At 36.7% G+C, this 22,269-nt stretch overlaps 9 protein-coding genes across 9 annotated transcripts; 6 read left to right on the top strand and 3 right to left on the bottom strand.

Annotated features, from left to right (window-relative positions):
* Positions 1-613: 613 nt before the first annotated feature.
* VMA8 (H(+)-transporting V1 sector ATPase subunit D) lies at positions 614-1,405 on the top strand (the record flags this gene model as incomplete). Its single annotated transcript, XM_071051653.1, has 1 exon — positions 614-1,405. One exon carries the CDS (start codon positions 614-616, stop codon positions 1,403-1,405), a length of 792 nt encoding a protein of 263 aa, XP_070907682.1.
* Positions 1,406-1,651: 246 nt separating this feature from the next.
* On the bottom strand, positions 1,652-2,791 carry RML2 (mitochondrial 54S ribosomal protein uL2m; the record flags this gene model as incomplete). Its single annotated transcript, XM_071051652.1, has 1 exon — positions 1,652-2,791. The coding sequence occupies one exon, from the start codon at positions 2,789-2,791 to the stop codon at positions 1,652-1,654; it is 1,140 nt and encodes a 379-aa protein (XP_070907681.1).
* Positions 2,792-5,076: 2,285 nt separating this feature from the next.
* Positions 5,077-7,059, top strand: CAT2 (carnitine O-acetyltransferase CAT2; the record flags this gene model as incomplete). The annotated part of the gene is made up of 1 exon (XM_071051651.1): positions 5,077-7,059. One exon carries the CDS (start codon positions 5,077-5,079, stop codon positions 7,057-7,059), a length of 1,983 nt encoding a protein of 660 aa, XP_070907680.1.
* Positions 7,060-7,494: 435 nt separating this feature from the next.
* Positions 7,495-8,313, top strand: VPS71 (Vps71p; the record flags this gene model as incomplete). The annotated part of the gene is made up of 1 exon (XM_071051650.1): positions 7,495-8,313. One exon carries the CDS (start codon positions 7,495-7,497, stop codon positions 8,311-8,313), a length of 819 nt encoding a protein of 272 aa, XP_070907679.1.
* A 443-nt stretch (positions 8,314-8,756) lies between these two features.
* Positions 8,757-10,262, top strand: RRN11 (Rrn11p; the record flags this gene model as incomplete). Its single annotated transcript, XM_071051649.1, has 1 exon — positions 8,757-10,262. The coding sequence occupies one exon, from the start codon at positions 8,757-8,759 to the stop codon at positions 10,260-10,262; it is 1,506 nt and encodes a 501-aa protein (XP_070907678.1).
* A 1,698-nt stretch (positions 10,263-11,960) lies between these two features.
* Positions 11,961-13,949, top strand: RNJ42_01483 (lysophospholipase family protein; the record flags this gene model as incomplete). Its single annotated transcript, XM_071051648.1, has 1 exon — positions 11,961-13,949. The coding sequence occupies one exon, from the start codon at positions 11,961-11,963 to the stop codon at positions 13,947-13,949; it is 1,989 nt and encodes a 662-aa protein (XP_070907677.1).
* A 2,313-nt stretch (positions 13,950-16,262) lies between these two features.
* Positions 16,263-18,416, top strand: RNJ42_01482 (lysophospholipase family protein; the record flags this gene model as incomplete). Its single annotated transcript, XM_071051647.1, has 1 exon — positions 16,263-18,416. One exon carries the CDS (start codon positions 16,263-16,265, stop codon positions 18,414-18,416), a length of 2,154 nt encoding a protein of 717 aa, XP_070907676.1.
* Positions 18,417-18,806: 390 nt separating this feature from the next.
* On the bottom strand, positions 18,807-19,847 carry TAF4 (Taf4p; the record flags this gene model as incomplete). The annotated part of the gene is made up of 1 exon (XM_071051646.1): positions 18,807-19,847. The coding sequence occupies one exon, from the start codon at positions 19,845-19,847 to the stop codon at positions 18,807-18,809; it is 1,041 nt and encodes a 346-aa protein (XP_070907675.1).
* Positions 19,848-20,470: 623 nt separating this feature from the next.
* MVP1 (Mvp1p) lies at positions 20,471-21,973 on the bottom strand (the record flags this gene model as incomplete). Its single annotated transcript, XM_071051645.1, has 1 exon — positions 20,471-21,973. The coding sequence occupies one exon, from the start codon at positions 21,971-21,973 to the stop codon at positions 20,471-20,473; it is 1,503 nt and encodes a 500-aa protein (XP_070907674.1).
* Positions 21,974-22,269: the final 296 nt, after the last annotated feature.

Below are 22,269 nucleotides of genomic sequence, written 5' to 3'. Positions count from 1 at the left end.
ATTTGTTGAAGTGTATTTATATAGTCTAGGTAGTATGTATTTTTCTTTTTTTATTTCTTATAGGTATTTAGCCTGATCTTCAAAAAAATAGAACAATGGGTTGTCATTCACTACCAAACTAGTTTTACTACTGTTACCCAATTAATTAATAGCTATTTGAGTAAAGTAGAGTGAATAAATAAATAAAAATAGCAGCCATTACTCACATTTGAGCATGTTTGCGTTACCCGGACTTATAACTGTTGTAAATAGCCTGATACGGTTTCAAAACGTGATATTAATATTAATCGTAGCTGACACTCATATATGTTCTTATGGAGTAGGTTCAGCTATTTCGCAGAGAAGGGGAAAATGAAGTGAAGTCTTGGATGGGGAGAAAGGGCATTGAAGTGTTTAGTGATAATAATTTCATATATTAATCAAGTATAACTAGAAATTCATAGGTTTCTTTCCTAATATTTTTTCCTAAATCGCAATTGTGGTAATAACCAAAGAAATTTCAAACTTCTTGAGTATAACAGAAACAGATAGTAGCGCATTGGATTATAGAGACGTACTTCTTTCCATCGCAAAATATCAAATAAAAAAAAAACTAATACAATTTTAAGTTAGAATGTCTGGTAATAGAGAACAAGTTTTTCCAACTCGTATGACCCTAGGGTTGATGAAGACTAAGCTTAAGGGGGCTAATCAAGGGCACTCGTTGCTAAAGCGTAAATCTGAGGCCTTGACAAAGAGGTTTAGGGATATTACAAAACGGATTGACGATGCTAAACAGAAGATGGGTCGTGTAATGCAGACTGCAGCTTTCTCTTTAGCTGAAGTCAGTTATGCAACTGGTGAGAACATCGGATATCAAGTTCAGGAAAGTGTATTAAATGCTAGGTTTAAAGTTAAGGCCAGACAAGAAAACGTCAGTGGTGTGTATCTCCCACAATTTGAAAGTTTTGTGGATACTAATATAAATGACTTCAAACTAACTGGTTTAGGAAGGGGTGGACAACAGGTTCAAAGAGCAAAAGACATATATTCAAAAGCTGTGGAAACTCTAGTGGAACTGGCATCTCTACAAACGGCCTTCATGATCTTAGATGAGGTGATTAAAGTTACTAATAGAAGAGTCAATGCAATTGAACATGTCATCATCCCTAGAACGGAGAATACGATCGCATATATTAATAGTGAATTGGATGAACTGGATAGAGAAGAATTCTATAGATTGAAAAAGGTGCAAGAAAAAAAACAAATAGAAAATGCTAAATTGGATGCAGAGATGAAATGGAAAAGAGAACAAATACAGAAAGAAAAACAAGAGTTGGGAAATATTCCTGCGGAATCTATACCCGAGGATGAAGGTGATGCAAGTAACCTAGTAAACGATCAAGAAGATGATGTTATCTTTTAACCTTCTTTGTTTGTTTTTTTGTTGCTTTTAAATGGCACTGTAACATTCTGTAATTGTATGTAAGAAGTATATGATCAGCAAAATTTCCTGAGGAAGGTTAATGCAAACGAATATGATATTGGGATCTCATAAATATACAAGAATTAATTTATATACATACCAACCAGACAGTTTTCAAAGTCAAAATGGAAGACAAAGAAATTGTTGACAACTGAAATATATACAAGAAGCTGTCATTCATAAGGCTTAAGCACGCTTATCTTTACCTCTTGGTCTGTCCTTAACCTTCATTCTATTTTGATTCTTGCCTCTTCTTGTCTTGTAGCCCTTAGCTAATTGACCCCATGGAGACATAGACAACTTATTAGACTTCGATTTACCACGACCACCACCATGTGGATGATCTACTTTATTCATTGCTACACCTCTGACAGTAGGCCTGATACCTAACCAACGTGATCTACCTGCTTTACCTAGGGATTCATTCTGATGTTCAACGTTTGAGACTATACCCATTGTTGCACAGGCTTCGAGAGAAACATAGCGATGTTCTCCACTTTGCAGTCTTATCACCGCTTTCTTCTTCTCAGGTGCTTTTGAGATGATTCTGGCGTATGCTCCTGCAGATCTACAGAACTTTGCTTTCCCAATAGGAGTAATACCCACATTATGTACGACACTACCTATCGGTATCATGGAAATTGGTAAACAGTTACCACGTTGTGCTGTTTTGACACTTAAGATAGCCGGATCCAGCTTACCATGCATTTCCTGTAGAAGGGAGTCAGGGATACCCTTACGATAAGACTCCACATTATCGCCTTCTCTTAAACCATCACAAGCCAGAATATAGGATAGTTTTCCGGAGTCATTGTGTTTTATAAGAGCGATATGAGCAGATCTACCAGGGTCATATTCTATACGCTGTACGGTTTGCGTTCCTGCTTCCCATCTCTGGAAATCTACCAATCTGATACGGCGCTTGTGACCACCACCTCTGTGACGGACTGTAATCTTACCGTGATGGTTACGACCACCCGTACCACGTTTAGCTACTGTTAAGAACTTCACAGGTCCACCTTTATGTAGATATGGATATATTGGCCTTCTCCACCACCTTAAACCTGGGGAAACAGGTTTCAGTTTCTTCATTTGTGTACTCTCTTTACTTAGTTTCCTACGTCTCCTAATCAATTCGTCCTGTCTTTCTAGAGTCACAATGTCGGCATCGTGAGGCACAATGGTCAATAATTTAGCATTGATGGCAGTGGCTTCGTTAATAGAGGCAGCAGCTCCAGCAGCCCCCTGTGAAGCCAGCGTAGCTGACTTATCATTGAACAACGATCTCGAAGTCTTTAGGCCTCTTACCAACCCCCTTAAAAACATTAATAATTAATTGAGGTAAACGAAATAAAGAAAAAGAAGAAGTAATTTGCAGATCACTTTTTTTTTTATCCGAAATTTAGAAAACGATTTGCTTATAATAGTATCCTAGCCTTACGAAATAAAAGAAAACCTAATCCTTAAAGATTGTCTCAAGTAAAATTCAAATACAGCCTCGTAAAACCCCTTAGTAAAAGATATAGTGTCCAATTATAGGTGATAATTATATACCTTTAGTTGTCAACTCCCCGTTTGTGTTGTATCTCTGTTCCCCTTGGTAAGTCATTGCTCTTAAGTGTTTCCTTATGCTGATATTTTTTATTTGGCATCCTCACCATTCTCACAACTTTCGACTTCTCAACTGGACCTCCGTACACAATGACCATCCTCATATCGTTTTGGACATTCTTTCACATGATGTTTCGTATATAACTATTTCATAATATAATTGACTGCTGCTCTCGGGTTTTGAACTCACGGCTTATTTTCATTTCTTTTTCAGGGTAACAAAGATGTTTGTTGGAAAAAGGGTAAAAAGACCTAATGCGTTTCCACACGGGTAAATCAACGTAATTTTGAATGAAATAAATAAATTTTTTATCATCTCCATCGCTTATTCTTTTTGCCAATCTATATAATTTAATATATAAAGTACGTACATTTCCGTTACTGAACACAATGAGTTAACAACATATTTTAGTTTTAAACGTTTTACACACTAAAAAAGTTTATTAACCAGATTACGGAAAAGATGTATTGAATTCTTTTCACACTACAGGGGTAGTGTGGGTTGTATTTGTTGTAAAAATTTTGATTCTTCTCAATTATTAACATACAATTGTTTTCAATGCTGTATTAGATGTTTATCTTCTCCTGGTAGATAGCGGATAATTAGTATTTGATGAAGAATAATATCTAACTAAAAAAAAAGTTAATATATGGACCAATATAAAAAATAAAAACTTTAAAAAAATATTAAAATGATGACCAAAGTTGTCGCCCCAGGCGGATTTGGTACTCCCACCGGTCGCATAAGCCCTCTGTCTTAACCGACACGGTAATGGGCCACCTTTTTCGGGAGTATCTATGACTGATTCAGCAACAAAACACTGAAAATTCTGAAGATTTAATATTTTATTAATATTTTATTTTTTAGATTTCCATTATTATACTTTATTTTCATTGGTATTAGTGAAGAGAGAAGACTCAAAAGATTTATACAATATACAACATTAAAGATTTCAAGCATCTCATATAAACAGTTACATGTTTTTTGACTTGACTATATTTACTTAAAGTCTAAGTTTAAAATCAAGTAGGGGCTACGATGCTATAAACTATACAAATTTCATGCTAATCATGACATATACTTTTATTTGTTTTTGTTTTTTTACTAAAACGATGAGAGTGAAGGATTATAACGTATAAACTCTAACTGAGCCCTATCCTAAACCCTTCCTACCCCGCCTCTCTTACCTTTCTATTCTACTATAAATCTTGATAGCACACATCTTGCATTGAAACAATATATAAATCTATATCAATTCGGAGATATACTTTCAACGATTTTAATTGGTCACTAGTGCTGCTGGTGTACCTTATACCGATGGCCAAGCCGTAGACTTTTTTAAAAATGTACACTTGTGTTTAACAGCATCACCCTAATATTTGGAGCTCTCCGATCCTCGAATGACCATTCCCAAGTGAAGACTGCCCACAGTGTTCCAGTTTGCCAATAGGAAGAAATAATATGAGTAGGGTCAAAAGCCCTTTTCGCGGAGTAACGGAGCAGGGGCGATGGCACGGATACGTTCAGCAGAAGAGACTTCACACAAGCGAACATAATAGTGGAAGGAACAGGTTAAACATAGGTCACGCATCTTTCGACCTTCGAGTTGGAGAGGTGAAAAATGACGACTTCGAATGACTACCAGTCATTGGTTTACTATAATGTTTATTTCATTAACTCTTTAAACAACTTATAAAACAATATGAAAAATCAAGTGTTATATTCTTCATACCGTGGTTGTATGTAGGTCTCGCTCTCGGTGTTTAATTGTAGATTCCGACATTCTATTAGATTATTAATATAAGTAATAATTATAAATACTTACTAGAGTTAAAAAAAATAAATCATCGGACTAACGTGGTTTAATAATATATTTGGATTATTAAACAAGAGAGAAGTATAAACAGGAACAAAATTACAACTATCCTCTCTTTCTACTTATTTTAATTCAGTAATTTGACCTAAGGGATTAGTAGGTTTCTTTGTTATTATTTTTTGAATGAGTCGTGTCAGTCGAATTGCTATCAGGAGGTTTATGTCATCTTTGAAGCGGTTCCCCTTTGAGACGAAGAACGGTGAGGTTTATTGGGCAGCGTACCCTAATTCTTCTTATCAGAACAAGAGGCAGAACTTTAAAGGTGAGACCTTCGCACTCCAAGATCAACTGCCTTCTCTACCTGTCCCGGAATTAGAGAAGAGTATTGCTACTTATTTACAAAGTGTTAAGCCCTATGTGAACGATTTGTCTGCTCAAGAAGATCTATGTAATGATTTCTTGAAAGGTATGGGCCCTGTCCTGCAAAAAAGACTACAGGACTTAGGTGGTACTACAAGGAATTGGATGTCCGAGTTTTGGGATAATCAAGCCTATTTGCAATACAATGACCCTGTGGTCCCATATGTCTCCTACTTCTATTCTCACAAGAAGCTACCAGCAGAGCTTGCCAAGATAGATAAGGATCCCCTTTTGAAAGCTACTGCTATAATCTCCACGATTATTAGGTTTATTGAGTCAATCAAGGATGAGTCTCTGCCTGCAGAAGTTATCAAGGGTACTCCATTTTGTATGAACAGTTTCCAGTTAATGTTCAACAACTCCCGTATCCCAGAAACTACTCAGGATTCTAATGTATTCTATTCTATTTACGAAAATAACTTCATGATTGTCACATACAGGGGTAATTTCTATAAGGTTTTTACTCACTTCAAGCAAACTGACATGGACGAAAATAGTAAGGTTGATGCCATAAACAATGCTTTACCTGTAAATTTGATCTGGCAACAGCTATACAACATAGTTAATGGACCATTGTCAAAAAATGCGACATCAATAAATGCTGGCGTTGGTAGCTTGACTTCTTTACCAAGAGACCAATGGCGTGAAGTACATGCCGAATTGATTAAGGACCCATTAGCCAAGGAATCTCTAGAAACCATTCACCGTGCTTCTTTTGTCTTGTGTCTAGATTTGGATAAAAGTCCTATTACTTTGGAAGAAAAGGCTAGAAACTGCTGGCATGGTGATGGTTTTAATAGATTCTTTGATAAACCACTACAATTCTTTGTAACAGGTAACGGTACTTCTGGATGCCTCTCAGAACATTCTAAGATGGATGGTACTCCTACTCTGTTCTTGAATACTTTTGTCTGTCAGCAATTAAGCAAAATTGATCAAGATAAATTTATTAATTCAGTATTCGAACCCGTTCGCGAAACTGATTATCATCAGCCAAAACTTCTACCTTTTGTTGTTACTCCAAAGATTGCAGAGAGTATCGACAGTGCTTTAACTCAGTTTAGGGATGAGATAGGTCAGCATGATTTGCGCGTCTGGCATTACAACAGATACGGTAAGGAATTTATGAAAAAGAACGGAATGTCACCAGATGCTTTTATCCAACAGGTAATACAATTGGCTATTTACAAGTACTTAGGAAGACAAGTTCCAACTTATGAGGCTGCATCAACTAGAAAATACTTTAAGGGACGTACAGAGACTGGGAGACCAGTTTCTGAGGCTTCAGCTCATTTTGTCAAAACATGGGAATCAACAAAGGCTACAAATGCTGAAAGGATTGCAGCGCTAAAGGAATCTGCTAAATTTCATGGTCAATACATGAAGATGGCATCCGAGGGGCAGGCACCTGATCGTCACTTCTTTGGTTTGAAAAATATGTTGAAGGAAGGCGATGATGTCCCAGCTCTGTTTAACGATAGCATATTCAAATACTCTTCAACATGGTACGTTTCCACTTCTCAGTTATCTAGTGAGTATTTTGATGGTTATGGTTGGTCAGAAGTCAATGACAATGGTTTGGGTTTGGCCTATATGATTAATAAGGATTGGATGCATATTAATATCGTTACCAAGCCAGAAAAAAGTATGTTATCTGTAGATAAGATGCATCACTATCTAAACGAAGCAGCTGATGAAATCGCAGATGTTTTGTTGGCTGACACTACCATTAAAGCTAAATTATAAAGTAGGCATTCATGAAAAATAATTTTCACATACTTCGTAATTTTTTTTATCATGTGAAATTGATATTCTGCAGTAATTTCGACTGTAAGGCTTTAAACAATTTTTGAGATTTTATTCAGCTTCTAGTAAGAAATGTATATGATAGTTTTGTAAATATATAATTAAATACTTAACTTGACACACGCAATAATATTCTATTTAACATGTGATTAAAATCGACTTTTTTTGAAGAATGTGGGACGTCGGAAGATGGAATTTTTTAACGTTTTGGTGTTTGAATCAATGGAAAATATTTAAAATTTGAGAATTTATTAAGAAAAGGAATGATATAGAGATAGAAATCTAAATAAATTCAATAAACAAGAGATACCAATAGCAATAGGAAGAAATAAACAACTATACCTCAGAAGACCTGTTATTATACAAAAAAGTATCATGCCACGTCCATTTAGTGTACAGGAAATAAACCCAAAGACATATAATCCCAATATTTACTACTCAGCATTAGATGCCGAACAGCAAAGGAAATCTCAAAATGCAATCTCAAAGAATAAAAAAAATGCAAAGAAACTGTCTTCTTCACGCTCAGCCAAACGTATAAACTATTCTCTGGCAGACCTTGAAGCCAAACTATATACGTCTCAAAATAGAAATGGTGAAGACATCGACAAGTCCCAAACTGAGAAAATCAATAAATTTACAGAAACAGAACTGATACGATCCAAACGAAGGTTTATGGAGCTCGACACAGAAAATATAAAAGATATATCGGATGTTCCGATGTTATTGAGCACAACATCTGGCATTACTCGCGATCGTATCGATAATGTTACCACCGCTTTAAGCAGCACAGCGGACGGTAATGGGGCAAGTGGTTCTTCAACTAGTGCTCGTGGCTCTTCTAATATCAGATTTGAGATCCCAAGTTCCGTATATATGTCTTACAAATCTACTAAACTTCCGAAATCGCAGGATCAACGAAAGAAATCCTCTACGAGAACTATAGCACTTCGCAAAACTATGTCTTCGAAACGTAAATTACATACTTACTTGGACACCCTAGACCAAGTTTCCAAGAGTGTGATTTTTCATAACGTTTACAACAAGAAGTATTTCAAGGTACTTCCACTAATAACCATATGCTCCATTTGCGGTGGCTACGACAGTTTATCTAACTGTGTAGCATGTGGTGATAAAATATGCTCGGTAAACTGTTTCAAAGTACACAATGAAACTCGTTGTACAGGAAGATAAACCCTCATTACTAGTTTACAATGACTCTTCTGCATCCATAATTCATATATCATTTTTGATTTCTATACATTACTAGAAATTATAACATTTGTAATATTAGTCAAACTATTTAACGCCAGTACAGACAATACTAAAGATCAATATTTTAATCAATCATATTTTATTGGATTTAATATTGAGACTTATTTAATCATACATAATAATACAGAATTTTCTAGGTACAGTACGGCCATTTCTGAGCACTCTATATTTTTCATTAATTTATTTTTTTCTAAAAAATTTTTTCAAATAAACAATTGAAGCTCATCGCAAAAAAAAAAAGAAAATAAAATCAAAAGTAGTAGATGATTTCTGTTATTTATATTACATTTGTATAACATTGTCACTAGGAATATTAATACACATAGCTAGTTAACTTATCCAAACAAGTCAGCTTTATCTTGATGATGTTTGAGGTACCGGTGAGCTACCATAACAAAAGGATAGCCACAGAGCGGAAAATACGGTACCAATTTGTGAATATTTTGAACAGGAAATATCATGGGAAGAAGAGGAAGGTACGACAAAGAGATCAGTTACCTACACCAGAAAACTCAGCAGCTGAGACTAATGGCTCCTCGAGCGATTTACGAGAAATCAAAATAAAAAGGAAACTTACTATGGGAGAGGAATGTTCTGATCTGGAGGTCAGTAATGAGGAGGAAAGTGATGAGGATAGTGAACATAATTTAGAGTTCGGTGATCATCCCAATAGATTTGAAAAGCTTTATTATAAGAAATATGATAAACCGGAAAATAGTTTTGAAGTATGGAACGATGAGAGTGTGCCTGGGAAGTCGAAGAAAATCGAACTGAAGAAAACTAGAATTTCATACACGCACTTGAACAGGATACAAAAGGCTGCAAAACGGAAGATAGAATCCAGTACCGTTCATGTGCCGTTAGCGAATAAAAGATATTTTGATATTAAATGCGAAGGGTATGAAGTCCTTGAGCCTCTAGTACGGACAGAGGGTTATCAATTGAAACAAATTGAAGCTTTAACTCAAATATTATTTATTAATGTTTCCAGAGGTAACTGGGATATTGCTTATCGTAGTTTTTCTATATTGATTCGAATACCTGAGGTTGATATAAGAAATATATGGGGTTTAGGCACTAGAATATTAATGGAAAGGGGCCAGACCACTAGGTCTCTCGAATTCTTAAAGTGGATGAGTACAGTTTATAGTTCAAAGGTCAATTTTATTCAAAGCTTCTGTTATAGAAATGCACCAGCATTTCGTAGTGGGTCTAAAACGCATTCTCCTAAGTACGCAACGACATGGCTATGGAATTCATTAATAAGAGCCACTGAATTGATAAGTATTGAGGAAGAAGGGGGAGTAGATGGTGATGTCGAAATGGATGTTGGAATAACCAAATCAAACGGTATGGATAAAATCTCACAACTGATTGATCGCTTGTCTGAAATGGTTCTCGTACCACCATATATGGAAGATGCTGAAGTTTGGTTTATCTATTCTATGTGCCATATGGTTAAAGCTGATTACCTATCTAGCCAATATGACGGATCACAGCTGATGGGCTCAGGAAGAGATATCGCTAGAAACCAAGTCACTCAGCACATACATTACGTGAAAACATATTTACAGAACTGTGTCCAAAAGGGGAACTTTGAGTATCCGAAACAGTTCATTGAAGGCCGTTTAAAAGAATTTGAGGCCCGTATGTATAGGGAGAACAAGCCCAATAAGGCCGCGATGGTCAGTTCAGAGCACGATGAAGAAGACATAGATCCGTATGAAGAGAATCCATTCGACATCGATGAGGACAATTCGTTCTCAAGAAATTACGAAGATGAAGACCCTGTTATCAAGACACACTGGGAACCTGCTATAAATGTTGACAATATGCAGTATTACAATGAAGATTCCGATAGTGATTAAGTCACTTTTTGAAAATAAACTCTGGTGCCATATCGATTTCTCTGGACATTTACCGTTACTCAACGTAGTACTATTACTCAAGGCATTACTATTACTCAAGGAATTACTATTACTCAAGGCACTACTATTACTCATTGGATAGGTTGATAGAAAAACATATAAAAACTAAATATTCAATAAATACTAAAACAAACATCACTAAAATAATAATTTTATGTCATCAAGATTTAAATAATATAATTCTAAATAATATTGCACGAAAAGCACGAGATATCCTCATCAATTACGAAATTGACGAGAATGGAAATGAAGGGCAAAAAATAGAACTGCCTTAATTTGTCCCACCCCTCACAGAGGCTTTTTGATTCAGAATTGGCCGCACATACGAGAGTTCCGCATTTTTTTTTAGTTTCGATATTCTTCGGTTTGTCCCTTAACTTCATTGCACTAAAATCTAGTGCTACGCGTGGACACTCCAGCCTCCATCTTTCCACCTCTTACCGGAGGGCCAAATTTATTATGCAGAGACAAAAAAAAATTTGGAGACAAAAAAATTAGTTGGTTAACCCACAATTTTCGCGTACCATCATCTGTAGGTAAAGAAAAGGACTTTTAGAACAGAACAACCTGCAGAGTGGTGAGAGTTCTAACAGTGTAATAAGCTACGGTTGTGATCTGGGTACTTCATTATATTCCAAATAGGACATATTTCCAAGTATACACGCACCCACCCTCAGAAAATATCGTGAGTAGTCCATGGTATAGAAAAAAGTGCTAGGGAAATAAATAGGCGAGATAGAATGCATTGAAAAGTAGAGAAAAGTCCGTACAGTTGCCTTAATTGGCTTTGCGTTATTCCTCTATTGCTTTTTCCCGTTTTGACAGAGAAATGAGGTAGTAGAGGAAGAAAGACACCACACACATCTTCAATAGACTGGGATAGACTGGGCGTCTAGGAAGAACTTCTCCCCCACCCCAGTGACGGTGGGCGGGGAGGTCAGGGCAGTAAAGGAATGGGAAGTTTTTGGGAGGCTTGGTGTATTGCTCGAGGAAATAGCGAGTAAAGGGTCTTTTCCATCTGTAACTACTTGGGGTGCCCAGCCCAGCTAAAACAACTTACGAATACAAGACAGATATGATATTCACGAATTCGATCCACGCACTAACTGAGACACCTTTAACACGAAATACAAGCAATTGACTGCAAGGCAGTGTTAGGCCCCTGATAGTGTTTTTACCTTTCTAAGGTCATTAACTCGTGTAAATAGGGATGGCCTTTAGTAAAAACAATAACAAAGCAAATATCAAAGCAAAAAACCCAGTACAAAAGAAAATAATATGAAAAAGTAATTTGTAGAAATGACGAATTATCATAGGGCAAGTTTTTTGCTATGTAGGATATATGATTCCTTTGTTTTTTCTCCTGTAGGGTACCGGAGGGGACAAAGAGTCGTACACTAATTGACCACCAGCGATGATATCGAATTTTCTCTTGAAGATGTCCCTCTCCTATTTACATTAAACAATCAACTTATTTTTAAGAACCCCCGATAACAATTAATCATTGGTATTTTAGTTTTTATTATTTAATATATTTAATTTTACATAAGTTTAGTTTGGAAACTGAAGTTCTTATTAATATCAGACAATATAAATAAAAAAGCAAGAGTAAAAAGGACAAGTGCTATATAACCAAACATGCAGTTACAAGTTGTGTCTGCAATTACATTATTGGCATTGAATGGAGTCGCTGATGCCTGGGCTCCATCCAACAGTTACGTGCCATCAAACGTTACATGTGCAAACGATATCAATTTATTAAGAAATGCATCTGGCCTTTCGCAGGATGAACAGGACTGGCTGGATAAGAGAAATCCTATTGCTCAAGAGGCGCTAAAAAGCTTTATGGAGCGTGCAACTGCTAATTTCAGTAGTAACTCTTCTGCATCTGCTATTATTGACAGATTATTTGGCAGCAATTCGTCTAATGTTCCAAAGATTGCTATTGCTGCCTCTGGTGGTGGTTACCGTGCCATGTTAAGTGGTGCAGGTATGGTTTCAGCTATGGATAACAGAACTGAAGGTGCCAATGAACATGGTCTGGGTGGTCTATTACAAGCTGCTACTTATTTGGCTGGTCTATCCGGTGGTAACTGGTTAACTACCACTTTGGCCTGGAATAACTGGACATCGGTTGAAAATATCGTTGACGGAATGGATAGCGATGATGCCATCTGGGACCTTTCTCACTCTATTGTTTCCCCAGGTGGTATTAATATATTTAAGACTGGTTCTAGATGGGATCACATTGCTGATGCAGTAGAGGCTAAACAAGATGCTGGCTTTAACGTTTCCTTAGCTGATGTTTGGGGTCGTGCTTTATCTTACCAAATGTTCCCATCTTTGTACCGTGGTGGTCTAGGTTATCTGTGGTCTGATTTGAGAGAAGCTGATGTCTTCAAGAATGGTGAGATGCCAATGCCTATCTCTGTTGCTGATGGTAGATACCCAGGTACTCAAATTGTTGATTTGAACTCTACCGTCTTCGAATATACACCATTTGAGTTGGGTTCTTGGGATCCATCTCTAAGTGCCTTTACCGATGTTAGATACCTTGGGACTAACGTTTCCAATGGTAAGCCAGTAACTGAAGGTCAATGTGTTGCCGGTTTCGATCAAGTTGGTTTCTTAATGGGAACTTCTTCCACTCTATTCAACCAATTTTTGCTAAGAATCAACGACACCAGTCTTCCAAAGTTCATCAGAAGACTTGCAACCCATTTCCTAAAGGACTTGTCACAGGACTACGATGATATTGCTATTTACAGCCCAAATCCATTCAAGGGAGCTGATTACGTCTCTAACAATAGATCGCAATCATTGGTTAACTCCGATTACTTGTTTTTGGTTGATGGTGGTGAAGATGGTGAGAACATTCCTCTAGTCCCATTGTTACAACAAGAACGTGAACTGGATGTTATCTTTGCACTAGATAACTCTGCAGACACTAACGAAAACTGGCCTGCTGGGATCTCATTGATGCATACATACAGACGTCAATTTGCCTTCCAAGGTCAAGGTGTTACGTTCCCATCTGTTCCAGGCGTTGACACTTTCATGAATTTGGGCCTAAACCAGAAACCAACTTTCTTCGGATGCGATGCTAACAACATGACTGACCTTGAATACATTCCACCTTTGATTGTATACATTCCTAACTCTCATCACAGTTACAATGGTAACACTTCTACCTTCAAGCTGTCATACTCTGAAAAGGAAAGATTAGGAGTTATTAGAAACGGTTTTGAATCTGCCACAGTAGGTAACTTGACCGGAGATGATGGATTTGTAGGCTGCATTGGTTGTGCTATCTTAAGACGTAAGCAACAAGCTCTGAACATGACTCTACCTGCTGAGTGTGAGCAATGTTTCACCAACTACTGTTGGAACGGTACTGTAGATGCAACTCCAGCCAAGGGAGTTAGTGACAGTGACGATTTCTCTCAAGCTTCTGGTAGTGCTGCTGCTGACATGGCTGAGGAAGATGCTGTATCAAGTTCTTCCTCCTCAACTGCCACATCTACCAAATCGTCTACCAAAAAGAACAGCGGTGTTGCTGTACAGGCCTCTACTGGTAAGCTAGCTGTTGCTGCCTTTGTTGTTGCTGCAGTTGCACAGCTAGTTTAATAATAGAGCTGATATAAACTTTTTAGTTCTACGTGAGTATATTTTTGTTACAAACAACATTTTTTTTCGTGTATGTTGCTTTTTATATCAATTGCAACTAATGACATTATTACATAGGTTTTAATATATTTTATATTTTTACAATATAAGGAAGAGACTTATGATATTCCGAATGGATAGATAAATCATAATCTACTACACATGACTGTAGGTATTAGAATGACCGCTATTAGAGTTAGTGTAATTTATATAAAAAGTGAGTAATGATCAATTGAGATATCACTGGAATAGTTGTATTATTGTGGCGGCAGTTATCATGCTGTACGTTAAATACCGTACGTTGCATACAACAAGGCTGTAACAAACTAATAAGCTATAAAGGGATTAAACTTATACTTGTATCCAGAAGAACAAGAGAATTTTACAACTTTAAATGGTGATGTCTGTCTTATATTATTATCGTAAGAATATTTTTTACATTGTGTTTTGGCACAGTAATACTTTTTACTCGAGATGAGATTACGTCATCTCTAATATTTATTACAATAAGTTCAAAGATCTCATGGAATATACGAAAAGGCACAGCATACCGCACATGAAAGAATTTTTTAAAGCAGTAACCGCGTTCTTTTAACAAAAAAACAAAACAGTTACCCTGATTCAACAAAAATATATTGTATGTAAAAAGAAAAAGGGTAACTTTCTTTTGTATCTACCTCTACAACCGGACTGCTCTTCGAACAGAGTTCTCTGCGGTACTGTGGAAAAAAGGACTATTCGTCATTTCCCTCTTTGCGTTTTATTCTCCAGCGATGTCAAAATGTAATGTTTTCACTATATTATCACTATTTCCTTTTAATTTTGCTGACCTCATCCCACTCTCCTGCAACCTTATCTAAGGATTTTTTTCTTTATCTAAACAATTGTAGTTGCTTTTATAATTTTTTTTGGTATTTCTTTTGCGGTGATCCCGCGGACGGAAGGGAGTCCCACTAGTTCCATGTCTCTGTGTCTGTGTCAGTTGGCCGCGTGCGTCCAATTCTACTGTAATGGCTGAAGACTTTTCCCGTATCTCACTGGATTTCCAAAGAAGGTAGAGGAGTAACTGGTTTTCTCAGTTTTTTTTCACTTTTTTTCTTTCATTTTGACATAACGAGCTAAATACGAAAGGTTGGAGAAATATTCTAAAACCCCGCACAGAACCGTAAATACGACCAAGATCACCTGAAAAAGATATAGGCCCATCCCAGAAACTGCAGTAGACAACCAGTTAAAAAAAAAATAGGAGGAAGGAATTAGTTCTATACACTTTATTCTTTAACACTAATAAATATTTTAAAGATTATTCCTATTTGGGAAAAATACACGTTCTGCGCCATTTGAAAGAAAATAGCTAAAATCAAACTTTCCTCCAAACAACAAAAAAATCTGTTGGGCTTTCTGGTTTTTTTTTCCTTCTCTGAGAACCATGATTGTATCTACTGGACAGTTCTGGACAGTAAAATGCCCTTAGGGGTGCCAGAGAGGGAAAGGGTTCTTCCTACTTTGTTGTATTTCCTAACTGGACTCTACGGGTGGACTGTGATAGAGATTGAATATTTAATTTATATCGTTAAACATACGAGGTTATAATAACTCTTGATAATAGCAGGTTATAGTAGTAAGGCTATTCTAGTTAACAGTAGGAGGTTATATTATATGTAGTGTAGTGTATTGTAGTGTAGTACAATGTTGCTCTTCTTACGTTTCCTGTAATTAACCATTTAAATGATGAGAGATACCCCTCCTTTTATTAACATCGGACGCGTTGGAGAGAGATGGTAAAAAGATAAACAAAAGAACACTCCAAGCCAGAAAAAAAAAAATGACAAATGTATAAACAAAACAAAATACGTGAAAAGAAGACAAAAAATTAAAGGAAATAAAACTGAATTCTTCAATAAAACTTAGTAATGATCATACAAGAGGAGCGATTACTAACATGATTTACGTTCTAAAATTTTATATAAAAACAATTGCAAAGTTAAACATTATTCTTTTGTTTTTGGGTGTGAGGTGTATGCTCTAATTTTTTTTTCTTCTTACTTGCAATTAATATTCCCTCTCTCTATATTTTTATTTATTTTCTTATCTTGCATACAGAATATAAATAATAAACTATAATACCAATTTTTCTTTCTTCCTTTTTCTTTGGTTTTATCTAAAATATTGCTTCTTTTTTCTAATTAACAAGCAAATATTACATTTAACTAATTAATCTTTTTTTTTTTTAATATTATAGTTATAACAAGAAAATAAAAAAGAATAAGAAAAATGAAGTTTACTGTGGCCGTTGCCTCACTAATAGGTGCTGTCTCTGCACTAAATGGTACTTATGCTCCACAGAACGTTAGCTGTCCGGACAATGCTAACTTTGTTAGAAATGCCTCTGAAGGTATAAGTGATCCAGAAAAGGAATGGCTGGAGGCCAGAAACTCACAAACCAAGGGTGCCCTACAGGACTTCTTGAACCGTGGTTTTGCTAACATCTCCTCTGATTCTAATATCTCCCAAGTCTGGGAAGGTGATTCTGATTTGCCAAGAATCGCTGTGGCCATTGCTGGTGGTGGTTACCGTGCTATGTTCGATGGTGCTGGTGCCGTTGCCGCTATGGACAACAGAACTGATGGTGCTAATGAACACGGTTTAGGTGGTCTACTACAAGCCACTACCTACTTGGCTGCTTTGTCAGGTGGTAACTGGTTGACTGGTACTTTGGCTTACAATGATTTCATCTCAGTCCAAGAAATTCTAGAACAAGGTGATGCAGCTGATGCCATTTTCAATATCTCAAACAATTTCTTGAACCCATACGGTAATGACTTCGGTAAGACTTTAGCTAGATGGACATCTATCGGTGCCCAAGTCCAAGGTAAGGAAAAGGCTGGTTTCAATGTTACAATTACTGACTTGTGGTCTCGTGCCCTAGCTTACGCTTGGTTCCCAACTAAGACTAACGCTGGTGCCGGTATAACCTGGTCTTCCCTAAGAGATAGTGAGATGTTCAAGAATGGTAGCATGCCAATGCCTATCTCTGTCGCTGATGGTAGATACCCAGGTACTAAGGTTATCAACTTGAACGCTACTGTCTTCGAAATGACTCCATTTGAAATTGGTTCTTGGGATCCATCTCTAAACACTTTCAGTGACATCAAGTACTTGGGTACTAAGGTTTCTGACGGTAAGCCAGACAATGGCCAATGTATCTCCGGTTTTGATGATGCCAGTTTCATTATGGGTACATCCTCCTCTTTGTTCAACTTGTTCACTATGAGCAATGACAGTTCTATGGTTTACGAATACTTGAACACTTTATCTACTACTTTGGTTAAAGGTATTGATGAAGCTGATAACGATATTGCTCTTTACGCTCCAAACCCATTCAAGGACTCCAACTTTGTTGATCGTAACTACACCTCATCTGTTGTTGACTCCGAATCCTTATTCTTGGTCGATGGTGGTGAAGATGGCCAAGGTATTCCATTCGTTCCATTGGTCAACCCAGCTCGTGGAGTTGATATTATTTTCGCTGTTGATGCTGGTACTGAGACATCTGAAAACTACCCAGCCGGTGGCTCTTTGATTGCTACCTATGAACGTCAATTCTCTAAGCAAGGTAAGGGTATGGCTTTCCCATACATTCCAGACCAAAAGACATTCGTCAACTTGGGTCTAACTGACCGTCCAACCTTCTTCGGTTGTGATGCTAACAATTTGACTGATCTTGAATACATCCCACCATTGGTTGTTTATATTCCAATTTCCCACTATTCTTACAACAGTAACGTATCCACCTTTAAGTTGGCTTACACCTACGAAGAACGTGTTGATATGATTAGGAATGCATTTGAAGCCACTACCAGAAACAACTTAACCGACGATTCTGACTACATGACTTGTGTCAGTTGTGCTATTATTAGACGTAAGCAACAATCTGAAAATGTTACCTTACCTGAAGAGTGTGACAGATGTTTCTCCAGATACTGTTGGAATGGTACCAGAGATGAGACTCCAACCACTGACTTAGATCCAGTTAATGAAGATCCAGCTGCTATCTCCTCTGCCATTGCTGCTGTTACCGACAACTCTCCAATTGGTGCATTGTTGAACAGTGGTTCTTCTTCCAAGAACTCTACCAACTCTTCCAAGTCTGCAAACTCCACCATGTCTTCATCCTCTGGTGCTTCTTCTTCCGGCTCTGCCAGCTTGAGCAGAACTTCTATTTCTGGATCTGCCTCTGGATCTGCCTCCACCACTGCTTCTGCCTCTGGATCTGCTTCTGGATCTGCTTCTAGCTCTGCTTCTGGCTCTGCTAGTTCCACTAGTTCCCCTGCCAAGGCTAACTCTGCATCTTCCTTGAACTCTGTGTTCTCAAAGAGTGTTTTAACTGCCATCTGTCTAGGTGTTGTTGCTGCCTCTTTGGTTTGATCACATCATTTATTTCTAAAATATTGCTTTACTCTGTATTATCAACCTCTTTAGAAAGGACTCTTAATTAAAGCATCTAATTTTAATGAAACCTTTGAAAATCATTGTTGTTTCATTCTATAACATAGTTATGGAATAGGAAATCAACTTAACATTCTTTTAAGCACATTATGAAAAATAATGTTTCTGCACACATGATTTGAGTCTTCTACTCAATGTTTATGATTATTCTATGTATACCTATATTAAATAAATTTCATAAAAGATAAGTTCGTTTGATTATGATATGAACTGAATAATATGATGTAATACTTGTTATATTATTATGTTCTGTATTATTACAATTAGTAGATTAAAAGGAACAAAAAGAATAGCCTGGCTGACTGTTAATTAATCTCTAATACGTGCGTAGCCTTTAGATATAACATTATGTACACCAATTCTTCTGTGTTCTAATGCAAAAAGCAAATCTCTCATAACGATACCAGGCTCTTCACGAGCTTCTCTAAATTTCAATCCTGTATCACCTCTTGCAGCTATTTCAGTAGCAACCTTACCTTGCGATCTCACTCCAATTGAAGCTGGTTTATTTACTGAAGAGGTTAACCACCCATATTGTTTTTTACTACCAGCCCTTAGAGTTGCAGTAACATTAGATGCTCTATGTAAGGTCTCTTCAGAGTCCATTTTATTTTCATAATCTTCTTTTTCTAACCCTAGTGCAATTCTCTTTTTCATACGCCTTTCTTCTTCTTTTTTTTGGTTAATCGCAAGTGACCTTAATGCAACGGCTACTTGACTCCGTCTACCAGAATTTACCTTTACTCCTCTCCTCCTATGCCTCGACACTACCATCGTATTTGTTATTATATCTCTCATATAGTTCTCACAAGCTGAAGAAATCATATCTAGAATTTCAGGATTTTTCGAGAAGTTGTCGTTAAAATGTTGGGCTTTAGCTACATTAGACATAAACTTAGAAACCTGGTCTGGATGTAGAAATGGAGGATGTTGTGGGATGACGACGCTGGCGGACTGTGCCTTCGTTGCTGTAACTGAAGAGCTCAAAAGTGCTTCTTCCTCCTTTAAATCCACACCTGCCGATATTAAGACATCCTGCATCTTGTTAGGGTCAGATTGTGGTTTCTGCTGTGCATCATTCTTCCCTTTGCCAGAAGCACCTGTTCCATTTTTAGCATTGGCCTTATTCTTTTTCTTATCACTCCCTTTCGGAAGTGCTAACGCCACAACATCCGTATTACTTGTATTACTTTCTACCTTCGGAAGTGCTAAGTTACTATCCTCCCTTTTCATATCTGAAGCAGCGTTCGAATCATTAAGCCCTAAACTCGATTTCTCTTTTTTAATTTTAGGTTTCTTTGTGTTTGAAGTTTCGTTATCTTCAAGAGGCCTTTTTGGTGAATCAGCCATGTTGCAGTGCTTCTTATTCTTATTTTAAAGAAAATTCCTTCCTTCTGTTCTTCTATTTTTACCTCTTTAAAAATTCTCACAACCGTAATTCAATCAAAAACTGTTATTGATTACAATTATAACGAGTCTATCCCAGAACTTAACAAGAGAGTAGCGTAAATGGTGCAAAAAAAGAATAACAATTTCTAAGGTCGCTTTTATCAATATACTGGTTTTTTCAAGGAATAATGAGGGAATATAATTACTTGACAAAACTATTAACCTTTAATTATTTTGATACTGTACAAATAATACTCTTTCTCTCTGTGGGAATAGCCATTTTTCTTCCTTCTTGGTAATCTCTGCCAAAAAGTGAAAAAATTAAAAATATTGAAATCACATGATTTAGTATATAATGATGGTTTCTAATCTGAGTTATATAAGATATATTGTTTTATATTATATTGTTTTATATTATATTATATTATCTTATATTCCAATTTATAAAAGTGCATGGTCCTCTTTTTTCCCATCACGATAATGCTATGGTAACATTTCTATCTATAATTTGCCAAACCAATTAGAGAAAAAAAAAAAAGGTATGTTGGAAGCTAAATAAATGTTTATTTTATATACTTGGAACTTTAATCAGTTGCTAGTGGCATTTCCAGAGCATGATCAGTTGCAGACTCCCATTCGTTCAATATTAAGCCAGAGTATTTGCTGTTTAGTTTAACCCACTCTTGGAAAGCATAGGTTATCATGTACTGTGTTTCTTGGAAAATTGTGAATTCCTCAAGGATACATTCTCTAATCAACCATGCACGGTTACTCTGTTCATACATTGATTTACGGTCCTTCTGAATAGTAAATTTTATGCGCTCGTATTCCTGCCCGCTGGCATCTGGCTTTCCTTTCATTCCATCAAGCTTCTCCAGGTTTATATTTATGTGTTTTTGAAGAATCGATACATTATTGGCAGCCATCATTCTATATCTCTCAAAAACGTTCTTCAGAGATAGTAAAATATCAGTAAATATTCTGAACTTTGGGGAAACTTTTTCTTTAGATTCCTTAATCTCATTATCAATGTGCTCATTAGTTTTATCTATATGATTGTTTATTATTGACAGCCCATTATTTATATCAAGTATTGTAGGATTTGTTTCCGAAGGATAAAGAAATTTAGACATATCGCCGAATTCTTTAATCATCGTCTTCATAAGATTCCTCTCATTGGCAATTACCTTCATTCTCTTTTCATGTCTATCCACCAGAATGCTAATCTTGGACCATGTGTCTATCAGCTTATCTATAGAATTTGCAGTTTCGTTCCATTTATCTGCCAGATCTTTCCTCCATATTTTCACAAAATCCTGTGAAATTTTGCGATCAGTAAATTCATCAGACGTATCATAACTTGCTTGCTTTCTCCAACTGGATATATCAGTAGGGACCGTTAGGAAAGTCAAAACAAGGTCATCTTTCGATAGCTTCGGATGCTTCATTATGAGATTTATAAATTTATGGAGCCCGGTTCTTCTCTTAGATAAGAAAACTGGATCCAGGTTTTGAGTACCAATTTTTTTAGGAGGTAAATCAGGAATCATTCTGAAAGGATACCGTTTCAGAAGCACCTCTTGTAACCAAAGGAAATCTGAATACCTCCGTATCACTGTCCGGTTTTTTGGAGGATCAGTATTCGGTAGGTCAACGAGATGTTTTACAGCATAGTTCGCATGCTTAAATAATAGACCCTCCCTTTCTGGTATTTCCTCTATAGACACAATATCCAATTCTAGCGGATGGTACGTCTTTCTAACGGATTTCATCCATGTCTCCAACGTTTCTTGTGAGTCATCATCATCTTCAGACGCATTACTAGAGTTTCGAGGCGAGAGAATTGCATTGTTTAGATCGTTGAAATTGGCAGTAGGCGCCACATCATGCCCGGGATCATTGCTAGGCTTGTCCGTGTTTCCCCATATAGTCTCGGTCAAATTAGCTCTCGCACTTTCCAGTGTCTCTGACATATTTAGATTGCTAATAGCACTACCTAGCATGCTCGATACTCCATTATCACTCCAAGGCGATGCAGCCTTGTTGTTATTGTCAGCCCATACATCATGATTCGTTATACCTTCCATTTGTAAAATAATTACCTCGTCACTATCCACAGAAATCAAAGCTGTATCTAATAAAGTACAATGGAAAACGAGAACTTATATCAATACCGTGAGTACTATATAGAATTCTTAAAGAATACCAGCTTTCTGACGATGTCATTAATATTAAATATCCCCTCCAAACAGGCCCAAAAGAAATAAAAAGGGCGATCCACGGGCCTTGCGCCCACCTCCTTAAATATTACCCGGATAATTAACCTATTGAGTGAAAAACTCCGTGATGCAATTATACGTATAAGATGATAAATATAAACCAG

Source organism: Nakaseomyces bracarensis (assembly GCF_045282275.1).
Source record: "Nakaseomyces bracarensis strain CBM3 chromosome Unknown Scaff6_1, whole genome shotgun sequence".
Lineage (NCBI taxonomy): Eukaryota > Fungi > Ascomycota > Saccharomycetes > Saccharomycetales > Saccharomycetaceae > Nakaseomyces > Nakaseomyces bracarensis.
The sequence above is the reverse complement of the archived record's forward strand: the minus strand, read 5'-3'. Positions and strand labels throughout refer to the sequence as shown.